The 17,301-nt window shown below is 48.1% G+C and overlaps 1 protein-coding gene across 1 annotated transcript; it reads left to right on the forward strand.

Annotated features, from left to right (window-relative positions):
• Positions 1 to 2,633: 2,633 nt before the first annotated feature.
• Positions 2,634 to 16,273, forward strand: LOC143792937 (bifunctional phosphoribosylaminoimidazole carboxylase/phosphoribosylaminoimidazole succinocarboxamide synthetase-like). Its single transcript, XM_077279434.1, has 10 exons — positions 2,634 to 2,892; positions 3,835 to 3,866; positions 9,321 to 9,518; positions 13,406 to 13,584; positions 13,706 to 13,885; positions 13,962 to 14,075; positions 14,164 to 14,247; positions 14,821 to 15,001; positions 15,646 to 15,804; positions 15,882 to 16,273. The coding sequence occupies exons 2-10, from the start codon at positions 3,851 to 3,853 to the stop codon at positions 16,046 to 16,048; spliced, it is 1,278 nt and encodes a 425-aa protein (XP_077135549.1). The 5' UTR covers positions 2,634 to 2,892; positions 3,835 to 3,850; the 3' UTR covers positions 16,049 to 16,273.
• Positions 16,274 to 17,301: the final 1,028 nt, after the last annotated feature.

Consider the following 17,301-nt stretch of genomic DNA (forward strand, 5'->3'; position numbering starts at 1 on the left):
TATAAGGTGATTAGTGTTGAGCATTCCGATACCGCAAGTATCGGGTATCGGCCGATATTTGCTGTATCGGAATTCCGATACCGAGATCCGATACTTTTGTGGTATCGGGTATCGGTATCGAAACAACATTAATGTGTAAAAGAAAGAATTAAAATAAAAAATATTGCTATACTCACCTCTCCGACGCAGCCTGGACCTCACCGAGGGAACCGGCAGCGTTGTTTGCTTAAAATGCGCGCTTTTCCTTCCTTCCGTGACATCACGGCTACTGATTGGTCGCGTGCCGCCCATGTGGCCGCGACGCGACCAATCACAGCAAGCCGTGACGTAATTTCAGGTCCTTCTAGGCATTCAGTATTTTAAAATTACGTCCCGGCTTTGTGATTGGTCGCGTCGCGGTCACATGGGCGACGCGACCAATCACAAGCCGTGACGTCACGGGAGGCAGGAGACGCGCGCATTTTAAAATGCGCGCGTGTCCAGCCTCCCGTGACGTCACGGCTTGTGATTGGTCGCGTCGCCCATGTGACCGCGACGCGACCAATCACAAGCCAGAACGTAATTTTAAAATCCTGAAGGACCTGAAATTACGTCACGGCTTGCTGTGATTGGTTGCATCGCGGCCACATGGGCGACGCGACCAATCACAAGCCGTGACGTCACGGGAGGCTGGACACGCGCGCATTTTAAAATGCGCGCGTCTCCTGCCTCCCGTGACGTCACGGCTTGTGATTGGTCGCGTCGCCCATGTGACCGCGACGCGACCAATCACAAAGCCGGAACGTAATTTTAAAATACTGAATGCCTAGAAGGACCTGAAATTACGTCACGGCTTGCTGTGATTGGTCGCGTCGCGGCCACATGGGCGGCATGCGACCAATCAGAAGCTGTGACGTCACGGAAGGAAGGAAAAGCGCGCATTTTAAGCAAACAACGCTGCCGGTTCCCTCGGAGAGGTGAGTATAGCAATATTTTTTATTTTAATTCTTTATTTTACACATTAATATGGTTCCCAGGGCCTGAAGGAGAGTTTCCTCTCCTTCAGACCCTGGGAACCATCAGGGATACCGTCCGATACTTGAGTCCCATTGACTTGTATTGGTGTCGGGTATCGGTATCGGATTGGATCCGATACTTTGCCGGTATCGGCCGATACTTTCCGATACCGATACTTTCAAGTATCGGACGGTATCGCTCAACACTAAAGGTGATTCCTTCCTCTGCTCCTTGCCTGTCTGTCATTTGTGCTTCTGTGACTCAGGTCCACCATTGTCTTTGCACTGCCTGTTCTGAGTCTCCGCTCTGTCCAGCCAGTTCAGCTTCTCTGCCTTTCCCAGGCTTCCTTGTCTCCTCGTCCAGTCCTCCCAGTGTCCTCTCCGTACTCTGTAGTCTGGTGTCTCTGTCCTGCTTCCTTTGTGTCTTCCCCTTCGCAGTTCTCCTTTGGTCTCGCCGGTTCCCAGCTCTTACCTAACCGTACTTCATCTTGCCTCACTCGGTCCATCCTGTGCCTAGCTTATCTATCTTGTACTTCCTACTACCTGTCTCTGGGTTCCAGCTTCTGCGGCAATAGTCTCCCTTGGGTCTGCCCCTAACGCTCCCTGTATAGGGGGTGGTCTACCTGGTCAGCTCACCCTTGGGAGGTTCATTGTCGTGGATCTGCGGGTCCACCCCAGGTATTCCAATAGGACTGCACTCGTATGACATCTGAGTGCAGTCTGATTCTCACAGCTGGAATGACTCCCCAGGAATTACTACAGGCGATTACCTCTCCACTCCTGTGTTTACTAAAATGCAGTTGAAGGTGAGGGGGCTGACCTTCACCCCTACTAATTCTTTTAATTACTTTTTCCTAGCACCCATGACAGCACCAACGAGAGAGGGGATCTGCCCCACAAGGACAGGGGACCCCTCCATTACTTTCCTCTCTTCCTGTATGACTTTGTATAGGCCCCCTAGGAAAAGTACGGGGAAGTCAAAACAAAGAATGTGCTTTATGTGGGCAGGATCTGGACAGTGCATGGCCCAAAAAATGATGCCAGCCATGTAGTAATGACACGATGGCTAATGATACCTGTTGGAAGACAACATGGACAATGTGCGTACCATAGAATTATATTGAATTTATGATTGCTGAATATGACCAGGACTCTGAGAAATCATGTGTGATGTCCTTTGTTTTAGTGATAAGGGAGAGCTGCATCTACATACGAAATGAATATTGGCCCTAAAGCCTAATGGAGGACACAGGTGTACACTGGAAATCTGGAATGAATGGCCTCTATCCTGTTTGAGACCTATCATCTACATATGTACACAACTCCTGTGGGTTTCCATTGTAAACCACTGCTCATGAGAGAGACATCCTGTCTCCGGCCTATGGATATGTATATTGATACCCAATGCCCGCGGTGTGTGGGAGACAAACCATTGTTCTTTGAATGGACATCTTGGATCCATCCCAAGTAGGATTGAACTGTCCTAAACAAGAACTTTATTCCCAAGTACGAGGACGCCATCTGCAGGATGGTGATGATTACTGCAGCCAAGGACAGTGTTCACATTGCCGGGAGATGATTGGACATTTGCCACAGAAGATACCAGAAGCAAAGGTGGAGTCATGGGGTGTATGTGGGTGTGGATGTGAAATATCAGTATAAATGGAGGAAGAATCAAGTCCACCTCTCTCTCATTATTGCTTTGCTGCTTCATCCAAGTGCCTGAAAATATCCGATTTTAAGACCAGACAAGAAACCCCTTCAAGGAAACAACAGACCCAAGGAGAATATCTTATCGGTGACCAAGTGACACGCTGGTTCGTGGAAACTGCAACGCCTGAGATATTGACCAGAAGTTCTGTGATATTCTTCATCAGTGAGCGGACGCGCTTAATTAGTAAGCATACATTCCTTTAATTAGACTTAATACATGCATTATATTTTATGTTTATTAATGTCTTTCTGTTAAGTTTAGGCCTATTGGCATGTGCAGCATTATATGGGGCAAATATCTGTATGGTGCCATGTGCAGCATTATATGGGGCAAATATCTGTATGGGGCAAATATCTGTATGGGGCCATGTGCAGCCTCACAGGGCTCCTTGGTGCAGCCCCTCGGTCCTCTCCTCACACCTCCATGGTGCAGCCCCTCGGTCCTCTCCTCACAGGGATCTATGGTGCAGCCCCTCGGTCCTCTCCTCACAGGGATCCATGGTGCAGCCCCTCGGGCCTCTCCTCACAGGGATCTATGGTGCAGCCCCTCGGTCCTCTCCTCACAGGGATCCATGGTGCAGCCCCTCGGGCCTCTCCTCACAGGGATCCATGGTGCAGCCCCTCGGTCCTCTCCTCACAGGGATCTATGGTGCAGCCCCTCGGTCCTCTCCTCACAGGGATCCATGGTGCAGCCCCTCGGGCCTCTCCTCACAGGGATCCATGGTGCAGCCCCTCGGGCCTCTCCTCACAGGGATCCATGGTGCAGCCCCTCGGTCCTCTCCTCACACCTTCATGGTGCAGCCCCTCGGGCCTCTCCTCACACCTCCATGGTGCAGCCCCTCGGGCCTCTCCTCACACGGCTCCATGGTGCAGCCCCTCGGTCCTCTCCTCACAGGGATCCATTGTGCAGCCCTCAGTCCTCTCCTCACACCTCCATGGTGCAGCCCCTCGGGCCTCTCCTCACACGGCTCCATGGTGCAGCCCCTCGGTCCTCTCCTCACAGGGCTCTGGGCCTATGCAGGAAAGTGACCTGCTGCACAGCGTAAAGAACTACAAGTCCCAGTATTCCCTGCTGCTGCATCCCGGTACTGACAGCTGTATAATTATTGTCTCTTTTTATATTTAGGCATACAATCAGGAAGATGGAATCCAGCGGAGGTGAGTGCCGGGGTCCCCTACTGTCATGTGACCAGGGCCATGTGGTGAGAATAGTGGGCACTGCCCTCCTGGGGTGAGGATGCTGTGACCCTGCAGTGTGAGGAGCCAGGACACAGGCATACAAGAGGTTAACCTGTCCCCAGTTTCTTATTTTCCCAGTAATGGCCACCACCTTTCCTGTATCTCACAGATAAGGCTGCCGTCACACTAGCAGTATTTGGTCAGTACTTTACCTCAGTATTTGTAAGTCAAAACCAGGAGTGGAACAATCAGAGGAAAAGTATAACAGAAACATCTGCACCGCTTCTGCATTTATCACCCACTCCTGGTTTTGGCTTAGAACTACTGAGGTAAAATACTGACCAAATACTGCTAGTGTGACTGCAGCCTTATTCCTCTGACTCCCCTCCCCCGCTCACCAACAATATCATGTGATTTGGTCCCATGCTGTATTTCCATGAGGCCGGTCCGGTCCGGTCTGATGGACGTCCTCGTGCAGTAGCATCGCCGGCTGCGCAGTACATCAATGCCCACATAGGGAGTCCGCCGGCGATGCTACTGCACAGGTGAGAGTTCATTCAGGTATGCAGATGACACAGGACACCTCATCCACATCTAGAAGAGCCAGCGGCCGCCATCACACCGACCAGCCTCACTCCACATACAGTGCGGACCAAATCACATGGTGTGCTGCGGTTACCGGGAGTCGGGACACAATGTAGTAACTCGTGAAATGCAGAGAAAGGTGTCTGTGTCTGGGATACTAAACTAGTGTCAGGTTCCCTTATAAAGGATGGTATTGGGGGCTTCTGACTGGATAGAAAGCTGTAGAATGTGGCCCCCGTTGTCCCCTTGAAAGGATTGGGCTTTGGCTTCTGGTCCATGTACTGTTCTTACAGGGGTCCTGTTACAGGAGGTCCCCCCACATCTGTGACAGGGTTACCATCGGAGGGACATGTGCCTGTTTGGGGTGTCTGAATCTTGGATTTGGATCAGTTTAAAAAAAAAAAAAAAAGTACGAAGTTGTAAGAATCCTGCATCTTTTGGTAAATGGGAGCAGCTGGCTCAGGATGCCACATCTCGTGTAATTCATGACAAGCTGAGACGTTCCTCCCCACAGATCTAATGGCAGTCCTTGACTGGTGTGAGACACGCTGGGTTCATTAAGAGGCATGTTCTCTGACTCCAGCACACCCTCTCATCCACAGAGTCTGATGCACAAAACTGATGGAATAGGAACTGCGGTGTCTCATGGACCTGTTATTAAAACTGAAGTGTGTATGAGACTATAAACCTCCTATGGGTTAGTGTGCTGTCTGATGCTCTACAGGCCTCCAGTGACAGGAGACAATGGCTCCTGCAGTGTTATCACTGAGGGTTCAATGAGTTTGTGCTCTCACTTTACGGCACTGCTGCATGAGAATTTTCCCATGCAGCGGTGCCACAAGTGACAGTATGAACTCTGCTGAACTCGGCAGAGGGATACAATGATGTTAGGTAATTCTCTGCACTGTATCACCGGAGCCCCTGGAGAGCAGTCACATCTCCTGATGTGACAGCTCTCCATGGGAGATCGTCATGGGACACTTGTTATTAAATGGATTACATCGGATCAGGGAGTATACTGTTGGTTTATTTTATTTTTTTCACAGGTGATCAAGGGCTTCAGGGACTAGGTGTGTGTGTTGTGTTTTTTTTTATTTACACAGTAGCCAGCTGATGGGACTACTACTGTCCCATCATCTGGCTAGCTATCACTGTAGCAGGCACAGTCGGATGGGTCTAGTAGTCCCATCGGACGATGCCTGCACGCACACAGTCCCACACACTCTTCCTCCTCCCTATCTGCAGCGTTTCTCACACCCACCTCCGCAGCAAAACAGCAGATCTTTTTAAACCTGCGGATTTTCCTGACACAATGGTAGTCAATAGGTGCAGAAACGCTGCAGATCTGCAAAAAGAATTGAAATGCTGTAGAAAATAAAACTCGAATCTGCGTATTTTTTTAATTTTTTTTCCGTAGCATGTGCGCACCAATTTGCTTGTGCACTACGCTGCATATTTGATGCAATTCTGCACGTCCAAAAAATGCTATGGAAACGCATCAGTATCTGCAACGTGTGCACATAGCCTTAAGGCCCCGTCTCACTAAGCGATTTACCAACGATCACGACCAGCGATATGACCTGGCCGTGATCGTTGGTAAGTCGCTGTGTGGTCGCTGGGGAGCTGTCACACAGACCGCTCTCCCCAGCGACCAACGATCAGGGGAACGACTTCGGCATCGTTGAAACTGTCTTCAACGATGCCGAAGTCCCCCTGCAGCACCCGGGTAACCAGGGTAAACATCGGGTTACTAAGCGCAGGGCCGCGCTTAGTAACCCGATGTTTACCCTGGTTACCAAAAAAAACAAACACTACATACTCGCCTTTCGGTGTCCCTTGCCGTCTGCTTCCTGCTCTGACTGAGATCCGTCCGTACAGCGAGAGCGCAGCGGTGACGTCACCGCTGTGCTCTCACTTCTCACTGTACGGCCGGGAGTCAGTGAGAGCAGGAAGCAGACGGCAAGGGACACCGAAAGGCGAGTATGTACTGTTTGTTTTTTTTGGTAACCAGGGTAAACATCGGGTTACTAAGCGCGGCCCTGCGCTTAGTAACCCGATGTTTACCCTGGTTACCAGTGAAGACATCGCTGGATCGGTGTCACACACACCGATTCAGCGATGTCAGCGGGGCCTCAACGACCAAAAAAAGGTCCAGGCCATTCTGACACGACCAGCGATCTCGCAGCAGGGGCCTGATCGCTGGTACGTGTCACACATAGCGAGATCGCTATGGAGGTCGCTGTTGCGTCACAAAACTTGTGACTCAGCAGCGATCTCGCTAGCGATCTCGCTATGTGAGACGGGGGCTTTAGGGTATGTTCACACTGGGTGTTTTTGCTGCTTTTTTTTTATTTTAGGTAACTTGGGTCTCTTTGTGCATGCTAATAAAGTTGAGTGCCCCCAGAGGAAAAAACCTACTTCCTGTAGAACTGTACCTCCTTTGAAAAGCCAGCAATTCAAGTGCCGCTACAGTAAAATCACACTGACAAGTTAGAATAGAAGAAAAGCCAGTAATTCAGCACCCGCGATAGTGTAAAATGGCAGCAGGAGCCGACTCGATAGAGATGGATTACATACAGAATACGTAGATATATAGATGTCATGTCAGTGACAAATACAATTGGTGCAGCTTACTGCACATGCATTTAGTTAAAGATTATTTTTGGGAAAAAATGGCGTTGACGCCTGCACAATTTTCAAAACCAGCCGAGGGAAAGCTAGCGACTGAGGGCAGATGTTTACAACCTGGGAAGGGGGTAGTACCCATGGAGCTTCCCAGGCTATTAATACCAGCTCACAGCTGTATACTTGGCCTTTACTGGCTATTAAAATAGGCCCCCCCTCCCCCAGCTAAACATCAGCTCTCAGCCGCCCCAGAAAATTCTGGCACTTAACCTCTCTTTCCACTTGCCCTGTAGCGGTGGCAAGTGGGGTAATGGGGGGGGGGGGGGTTTGAGCTGATGTCCCTGTTAAGTGACATCAAGCCCCGGGGTTGGTAATAAGAGAGGCGTCAATAAGACACCTTTCCATTAATAATCCTATAGTTATATGGTAAATAGAGACGCGGCCAGAATAAAGTCCATTAATTGACAGAAACACACAGGCTCCTTTATTATTCTTAATTAAACCATACTTACAACCGCACCTAATTTCTGCAAAGCCCTTGATCTCCTGTAATAAAAGTAAAATAAAAAAACAATATACCATACCTGTCCATCGTTGTGGTGTCCCATGCAGTAATCCATATCTGGGGGATATTCAGTTTTCAGCCTGGACGGTCCTAAGATGCGACTGTCCCGGCTGAAAACCACTGTTGAATGCTGCTACGAGAGCAGCTTCAGTGACTAGCGGTGACGTCACTGAAGCTGCGCTCGCTCTCGGGCTATGTGCCCACGTTGTGGAAATGCTGCAGAAATGTCCGCAGCATTTCCACAACTTCCTGCTGCGGGTGAAACGCATGCGCAATTCAAATGCGTTTTCCCGCAAAACACAAGCATTTTTAGCTTGCAGAATGCTTGCGCTTTCCTAGCGATTTAAAGCATTGCTTGGAAAAGTGATTGACAGGTTGGTCACACTTGTCCAGCATAGTGCTTAACAAGTCTGACCAACTTTTTACTATTAATGCTGCCTATGCATCAACACCGGGCTCTTCAGCTAGTAAAATATATATATAATTTTTTTATTATAGCGCAGGAGTGGCAGATGAATACTCCCATCCACCGCTCCTGCTCTCGCTGTTTTTAGCGGCTGTAGGTGTCAGATGATGGGAGCAGTAGTCCCATCAGCTGACACCAGTGATTGGAGGTGAGTTTACACCTCCGATCACAGCTGAGCGCCCCCTCTGTCTTCTGACAGCATGGGAGCCGTGCCTCTCTGACCGGCGGAGATAATTTCCCCGCCAATCAGAAGCGGTGTTTGCTGCTCTGTCATGCATATAACAGCGTGTCAAACACTGTATTGTCGGGCCCCCATTAAAGTGAATGGGGTTCGGGTCGGCTCTTCAGGATGATGGGCAGTATGGATGCATCATGCAGCCTGCCACCTAGAGGTAGCGGAGAAGAGCGTGAGCTCACATCTGGCTGTCCTTGACTTTTCTGCAGCAAATACGCTGCAAAAAAGTCAACCTGCTTATTTGCAGAGTTTTTTTCCCCATCCATTCAAGTCAATGATGAAGGGTGAAAAATGATGGAAAGTGCAGCTTTTTTTGACAGAGCATGTCAAAGCACAAAATTCTGATGACATAAAACAATGTGTGTATGAGATTTCTGAAATCTCATAGGGTATTGTAAAAAGCAGCTGAAAATTCTCATAACCACCTAGTGTGAACAGACCTTTTAGTCTGGGTTCAGGCAGCTGCATTTCATGGTCTGTATATAGAGGGCAGTACCACGGTGTGACCCGGCCTGTCGCCGGCCATGTACAGACCATGTAATGCGGCCGTCTGAGCCCATCAGTGCCTCTTCCGTGGGTCGGATCCATGCTGACTAGACACCAGCTGACACTTACTGGCCGGTTTACAGACTGATCGTTGTGTGCCCAGTATTGGATCAGCCGCACATTCCCTGATTACACAGGTCCATGTGCTCCCCAATAACAACGATATCAATACTTATAACACTAAACGTCGCCCCTGATTAACCATCCAGTTTAGGGGATTGAGGAACAAGCATTTCTGCACTTGTTTCCCAGTTGTTGGCTCCTCTACGTGAGCCATTCCTCCTTGCCGACCCCTCACATGACCTGATGTCTGCTCCCCATGTACGTGGTGTAGACCCCTCTAGTGTGGACTCTCCTATAATCGCCATCCGTTGCTTACATGAAGTGATTTCCTGTCTTTCTCCCGTTAAGAGCTGAGACTCGGCAAGAAGCTTAATGAAGGTAAAACTAAAGAGGTGTATGAGCTCCTGGATCACCCCGGCTGTGTCCTCATGCAGTCCAAGGACCAGATCACAGCGGGCAATGCAGCCAGGAAGGACCACATGGAGGGGAAAGCGGCCATCTCCAACAAGACCACCAGCTGCATATTCAAACTGTTGCAAGAAGCCGGTAAGATCTCGTACAGAAGGTTTATGCTGGTGTTTGTCTTTCCCTCATCTTTAAATGGAGGAAATAGTTCTCCGTGGTTATCGCAGTACTGATATCTGAGGATCTTTGGTAGACATAGAGGCTTATTGTGATATCTGTAGCTTGCCTTTAAAGGGAATCTGACACATCGTTTCTGCTGCGTCTTCTGATGGCAGCATAATGTAGTGGCAGAGACCCTGATTCCAGAAGTTATGACCGTTCTTAGATGTAGGATGAAGCGGAGGTGAGAAAGTTGCCCCTGGCTGCACCAGGCTCTCTGTATACATTCTCTATGGATAGTGATAAGCGAGCATGCTCGCCACTATTTGATGCTTGGAGCTCGCCGAGTATTAAAGGGGTTGCTTCGCTGGAGCTCGGGTCCCCGCCCTGCATGTTTGCTGCTCTTTAGAGAGCCATTGAGCATGCAGGGATTGTCCGCCACACACTAATGCTACAGCAATGTTGGTTGTCATTACAGTGGGCTGGCCACACAGCGTCATCAGGAACATTTCACACCTGGCTCCGCCATGTTCGTCACATGCTGTGTGTGGTAACACTACCGCCGGTACTGTCTCAGCGCTGCGGGATCATGCTGGCAGATGTCAGCGTGGTTCCGCAGCTGACTGTGACCCTCAGCTGTGAAGCTGGCTTGGCCTGATGAGACTACTGCTCCCATCGGGCTATGTGTGGTGTCACTGATAACCGTGACAGCAGGTGTCGCTGATGGGAGAGTAGTATCATCTGCCGGCACCTGTGCTCACTGCAAAAAAAATTACATACATATACTCCAACTCTTTATGTACAGTTTTATTAATGAGGGTAACATCTGGTATTGTATATAATTATTATTATTTATTGTTATAGCGCCATTTATTCCATGGCGCTTTAGATGTGAGGAGGGGTATACATAATAAAAACAAGTACAATAATCTTGAACAATACAAGTCACGACTAGTGTTGAGCATTCCGATACCGCAAGTATCGGGTATCGGCCGATACTTGCGGGTATCGGAATTCCGATACCGAGATCCGATACTTTTGTGGTATCGGGTATCGGTATCGAAACAACATTAATGTAATAATGTGTAAAAGAAAGAATTAAAATAAAAAATATTGCTATACTCACCTCTCCGACGCAGCCTGGACCTCACGGAGGGAACCGGCAGCGTTCTTTGCTTAAAATTCGCGCGTTTACTTCCTTCCGTGAAATCCCGGCTTGTGATTGGTCGCGTGCCGCCCATGTGGCCGCGACGTGACCAATCACAGCAAGCCGTGACGTAATTTCAGGTCCTTCAGGATTTTTAAAATTATGTTCTGGCTTGTGATTGGTCGCGTCGCCCATGTGACCGCGACGCGACCAATCACAAGCCAGAACGTAATTTTAAAAATCCTGAAGGACCTGAAATTACGTCACGGCTTGCTGTGATTGGTAGCGTCGCGGCCACATGGGCGACGCGACCAATCACAAGCCGGGACGTCACGGGAGGCAGGACACGCGCGCATTTTAAAATGCGAGCGTGTCCTGCCTCCCATGACGTCACGGCTTGTGATTGGTCGCGTCGCCCATGTGACCGCGACGCGACCAATCACAAGCCAGAACGTAATTTTAAAAATCCTGAAGGACCTGAAATTACGTCACGGCTTGCTGTGATTGGTCGCGTCGCGGCCACATGGGCGGCACGCGACCAATCACAAGCCGGGACTTCACGGAAGGAAGTAAACGCGCGAATTTTAAGCAAAGGACGCTGCCGGTTCCCTCCGTGAGGTCCAGGCTGCGTCGGAGAGGTGAGTATAGCAATATTTTTTATTTTAATTCTTTCTTTTACACATTAATATGGATCCCAGGGCCTGAAGGAGAGTTTCCTCTCCTTCAGACCCTGGGAACCATCAGGGATACCGTCCGATACTTGAGTCCCATTGACTTGTATTGGTATCGGGTATCGGTATCGGATTGGATCCGATACTTTGCCGGTATCGGCCGATACTTTCCGATACCGATACTTTCAAGTATCGGACGGTATCGCTCAACACTAGTCACGACTGGTACAGGAGGATTGAGGACCCTGCCCGCGAAGGCTCACAATCTACAAGGGATGGGTGAGAATACAGTAGGTGAGGGTAGAGCTGGTCATGCAGTGGTTTGGTCGATCGGTGGTTACTGCAGGTTGTAGGCTTGTCGGAAGAGTTGGGTCTTCAGGCTCTTTTTGAAGGTTTCGATGGTAGGCGAGAGTCTGATGTGTTGTGGTAGAGGGTTCCAGAGTAGGGGGGATACGCGAGAGAAATCTTGTATACGATTGTGGGAAGAGGAGATAAGCGGGGAGTAGAGAAGGAGATCTTGTGAGGATCGGAGGTTGCATGTAGGTAAGTACCGGGAGACTAGGTCACAGATGTATGGAGGAGACAGGCTGTGGATGGCTTTGTATGTCATGGTTAGGGTTAGGGTTTTGTAGTGGAGTCTCTAGGGCAATGGGGAGCCAGTAAAGGGATTGACAGAGGGGAGAGGCCGGGGAATAGCGGGGGACACGTGGATTAGTCGGGCAGCACAGTTTAGAATAGATTGGAGGGGTGCGAGAGTGTTAGAGGGGAGGCCACAGAGCAGGAGGTTGCAGTAGTCAAGGCGGGAGATGATGAGGGCATGGACTAAGGTTTTTGCAGATTCTTGGTTGCGGAATGTACGGATTCGTGAAATATTTTTGAGTTGAAGTCGGCAGGAAGTGGAAAGGGCTTGGATATGTGGTTTGAAGGAGAGATCAGCGTCAAGGATTACCCCAAGGCAGCGGGCTTGTGGGACTGGGGAGAGTGGGCAGCCATTTACTGTAATGGATAGGTTCATTGGGGGGGTCACGTGCGATGGGGGAAAGATGATGAATTCTGTTTTGTACATGTTAAGTTTAAGTAATCTAGCGGAGAAGAAGGATGAAATAGTGGACAGACATTGAGGGATTCTGGTTAGTAGGGAGGTGATATCTGGTCCAGAGAAGTAGATCTGTGTGTCGTCAGCATAGAGGTGATACTGAAAGCCATGAGATTCTATGAGCTGTCCCAGACCAAAGGTGTAAATGGAGAAGAGCAGGGGCCCAAGGATTGAACCTTGTGGGACTCCGACAGATAAAGGGCGAGGTGAGAAGGTGTGATCATGGGCCTCTTGGCTTCATCTCTGATCAGTCTTTTCCTTGTTTGAGATGAAAGTTTAGAGGGATGGCCGGGTCTTGGTAGATTTGCAGTGGTATGATACTCCTTCCATTTCAATATGATCGCTTGCACAGTGCTCCTTGGGATGTTTAAAGTTTTAGAAATCATTTTGCATCCAAATCCAGCTTTAAACTTTTCCACAACAGTATCACGGACCTGACTGTTGTGTTCCTTGGTCTTCATGATGCTCTCTGTGCTTCAAACAGAACCCTGAGACTATCACAGAGCAGGTGCATTTATACGGAGACTTGATTACACACAGGTGGATTATAGTTATCATCATTAGGCATTTAGGACAACATTGGATCATTCAGAGATCCACAATGAACTTCTGGAGTGAGTTTGCTGCACTGAAAGTAAAGGGGCCGAATAATATTGCACGCCCCACTCTTCAGTTTTTGAATTTCCACAAAAATTTTAAATGACCAATAAATTTCGGTCAACTTCACAATTGTGTTCCACTTGTTGTTTCTTCACGAACAATTTACATTTGGTATCTTTATGTTTGAAGCATGATATGTGGGAAAAGGATGAAAAGTTCAAGGGGGGCCAGATTCTTTTGCAAGGCACTAGGCGGCAGGCATCACTCGTGGTGGTGGGGCAGGCGTGTTTTTATCTTCAATAATTGTTCTTGCATCTAACGAATATTGTGATGGATGAATTATTTCCCCCCTCAGGTATAAAGACAGCATTCGTGAAGAAGTGCAGTGCGACTGGTTTCATTGCCACTCACTGTGAGATGATCCCTATCGAGTGGGTGTGCAGGAGAATAGCCACCGGCTCCTTCCTGAAGAGAAATCCTGGGGTACCGGAAGGATATACATTTTATCCCCCTAAAGTGGAGATGTTTTTCAAGGTTTGTGTTTGAGGGGCTTCCGTCCTGTACTTCCATTTAGTCTTCAGAAAACTGCATGTTCAGGTGCAATATTTCTGCATTGCCTAGAATTGGAAATAAAAAAATTATATATATTTATTAGGATGATGCCAATAATGACCCTCAATGGTCAGAAGAGCAGCTGATTGCAGCCAAACTGAACTGTGCTGGCCTTGTGATTGGCCAGGCGGAGGTGGACATCATGAACCATTCCACAGCGGCCATATTTGAAATTCTGGAAAAAACATGGTCAACACAAGACTGCACCTTAGTGGACATGAAGGTTAGGACGTTTCTAGGTCTCGCAGTTAGCACCTTAACGTTATCAGCGTATTTATTGTCTGAATTTCTAAACTTAGATTGAGTTTGGTGTGGATGTGACGAAACAAGAAATTGTCCTGGCTGATGTGATCGACAATGACTCGTGGCGTCTGTGGCCCTCTGGTGATAAGACCCAGCAGAAGGATAAACAGGTATTCACCGGACTTCTAACATTCATAATGGTAAGACTTGGCAGAAGGAATGATAATAACTAACTTGTCTCGTGGGTTTCCTCCCCAGACTTACCGCGATCTGCAGGAGATTACCCCAGAGGCCATGCAGATGGTCAAAAGAAACTTTGAGTGGGTTGCAGACAAAGTGGAGGTAATGTTGTGGTTCCCCCTCCCCTATAACTGCTGGTGTTGCTGTGTACTGCTTGCATTCAGAAATCCTACTTTTGTTTGCTGGCAAAAAGTTTGTCTCCTGGGGGTAACTTTATGTTCTGCTTTCATCTTTATGCACAAAAATATCTGTTATGGAAAATCTAAAATGTCTCCTGAAACCTTGCCAGACGTGTAACTGTAAGGGTACGTGCACACGTTCAGGATTTTTCGTGGTTTTTTTTCGCTTAAAAACCGCATACATATACATCCTATCATTTAGAATGCATTCTGCAATTTTTGTGCACATGATGCCTTTTTTCTGTGAAGATGCATCACGGTTAAAAAAAAAAAGCAGCATGTTCATTAATTTTGCAGATTTTTGCGTTTTTCCCACTATTTAATGTATTGGGAAAGCTCCGGAAAAAAACGCATGCGGATTTCTGGCAGAAATGTCCGGGTTTGTCAAGAAATTTCTCCAAGAAATCCTGAACGTGTGCACATAGCCTAACAATGGTCTGTTCTGTGCTCTTCTCAGTAACTACATCGATCTGTATCTCACGTTGTCTTTCCTCAGCTGCTGCTGACTAGTGACGGCCAAGGACGGGTTGTTGTGTTGATGGGATCAATTTCTGACCTGGTGCACTGTAAAAAGATTCAGAAATCCTGTGCAAATTATGGCATCCCGTGTGAACTGAGGGTGACGTCTGCTCACAAAGGACCTGATGAGACGCTGAGAATAAAGGCAGAGTATGAAGGTACGATCTTAAGTGGTCCGCACCAACTCTGCATAGGACAAGGTTTGCTTTTGCTGTTCTGTGTGACAATTGGAAATTTTAACTAATTGTCAAATTTTAATTTTTTTATTTTTTTTCCCCAAATATGGGGGTATTGGAAGCAGCTATCAACCGTTAAGGATTATTAAACTTTGCTGGTCTTTCATATGATTTCTACCAATGCTGCCTGAAGGAGTTATTCCATAAGAATTTAAGTTTTGATTATACGAAGGTCCTTGAACCCCCAAAACTATAATGGAGAAATGGGCAAGTAAGGGATTTAAAGGGGGCGTAGGGGACAACTTGCTTTCTGCTGCCATCCTCCTCATTTCTTAACTAAAGCCATAACATGTTTCTGAGGCTGCGCAAGAGCTAACGGGAAGTCCCATTCTGTAGGTATTAGTCCCCTAAACTGCTTCTCTAGAAGCAAATGGGGCCTTGTATGAGCCCATAATTCTCCAGAGTCCGTCTCTGTGCTTACAGCATTAGATGTGACCAGCAGGACCTTTTATAGTTATGAGTAAACTAGTTGCCTGTAATGCATAAAACTTAAATGTTGCCCAAGTCCCCAGTGTAGGTGCCCCAATATGACACTTGCCCACTGCATGGTCTCGTATGTCCCCTAGGAGATGGCATTCCCACAGTGTTTGTTGCGGTTGCTGGGAGAAGCAATGGTTTGGGTCCTGTCCTCTCTGGAAATACATTGTATCCTGTGATCAACTGCCCACCGCTGACTGCTGACTGGGGGGCCCAGGACGTCTGGTCATCTCTGCGAATGGCCAGCGGTAAGTAAATCCTCAGGAACATGGTGGTATCATTGTACGTGTCTGAGCAGTGACAATGTTCTCCTGTCTCCTCACAGGGCTGGGCTGTTCTACCGTGTTGTCTCCAGAGGCGGCCGCTCAGTTTGCAGCACAAATATTTGGCCTGAACGATCATCTGGTTTGGTCTAAGCTGCGCTCCTGTGCTCTGAATACGTGGATTTCCCTCAAGCAAGCCGATGAAAAGCTGAGACAGTGCAGCACGTAACGGCTCGTCACAACACGGAGTCCCTCAAATATGGCAGAATTACAATTCAGGCACTTCTGACCTACAATAGGCCGATATTATTTTTTATTATATATTATATATATTTTATATATATGTATGTACTATAGTACATGTGACGGTTATAGGGACACCAAACGTGGGTTATACTGGTGTAAAGATTCTGTAATAAATGACCTTATGACATGCAAGGTTGTCTCCCTTATTAATTGTATATGTGCTAACAGGCCTTTATAAAGGAATAGTCTGGGACTAAAACAGTGGTCCCCAGGGCATCTTCATAAGGATGCCAGCAGTTATGGCTACAAAGTATGAAGGAGACCCTTTGCAGTGACATGATTATGGTTGAGGTGGTTCGGCAACTGACAGGCGCAGTGGTGGTCTCGTCCTTTAAATGTTAGTATGTCAACAGTCCTTCATATGCTACTAGGACAAGATGTGCAGAAAGGGGTAACTTTTTCTAGAGGGGATAGGTTTTGGTTTTTTTTACCTGGATGATGCCTCCCTGCTTGGCCAGTGTCATGTAAGTGAAATCAAATTTTATTTACCAAGTTTAGAACATGAAATGTTTTAATATAGAAACTGACTTAAGTGGTGGAGAGGGCACATCACACATTTTTGTATCTTGCCTAGGAGGCACAATGACCAGGCTTGATTTATTCCCATGCAAACACATGAAGGGGACTAGAGCACTGTAACAGGACTCTTGCAAGTGCAGCGCCCCAGAGTCCCGGTCGTTGCAGTACTGTTGCTCCGCCACTAAGGGGGGTTATGGTACGTCTGATGGCACTGAAGGGGTTCATCTGACCAGGTATCACATACACCAATACATTTCACAGTCTGGCCTCCAGGGGGAGCTAAGGGTACTATGTATTAGGCCACTCCTCACAATCTGGTAAAACTGGGGGTTAGATAGGAAGGTAGATCAGAAAGCTGACTGGGTTGGAACCAGGCAACACCTTGTGGCAGAGGGTGTTGTAGGGGAAGATTCAGAGGGGTCCCTGTCAGGGGTGGGATCCTGACAGGCCTAGCAACCAGAGAGAACGTTACGGGACCGCGCCTGCACGATATAGCGGCGGTACCCCAAGAAAGGACAAGAAGCGAGGTTTATTGTGCTGAGTGAGAAACAAGATCAACGCAACAAGGAGAATACCAGTAGGAGTCGTGCTGTAAGACGAGGCAACATCCTACTGAGGCGTAAATAACCGGTGGCCGGAACGCCAAGGAAGTATAGA

The sequence above is a fragment of the Ranitomeya variabilis genome, chromosome 1 (assembly GCF_051348905.1).
Source record: "Ranitomeya variabilis isolate aRanVar5 chromosome 1, aRanVar5.hap1, whole genome shotgun sequence".
Lineage (NCBI taxonomy): Eukaryota > Metazoa > Chordata > Amphibia > Anura > Dendrobatidae > Ranitomeya > Ranitomeya variabilis.

Excerpts from the sequence above, each read along its gene's own strand:
- LOC143792937 (XM_077279434.1), top strand. Across the intron at positions 9,519-13,405 it reads CAAACTGTTGCAAGAAGCCG|GTATAAAGACAGCATTCGTG; the intron begins GTAAGATCTCGT and ends TTCCCCCCTCAG. Across the intron at positions 15,805-15,881 it reads ATCTCTGCGAATGGCCAGCG|GGCTGGGCTGTTCTACCGTG; the intron begins GTAAGTAAATCC and ends GTCTCCTCACAG.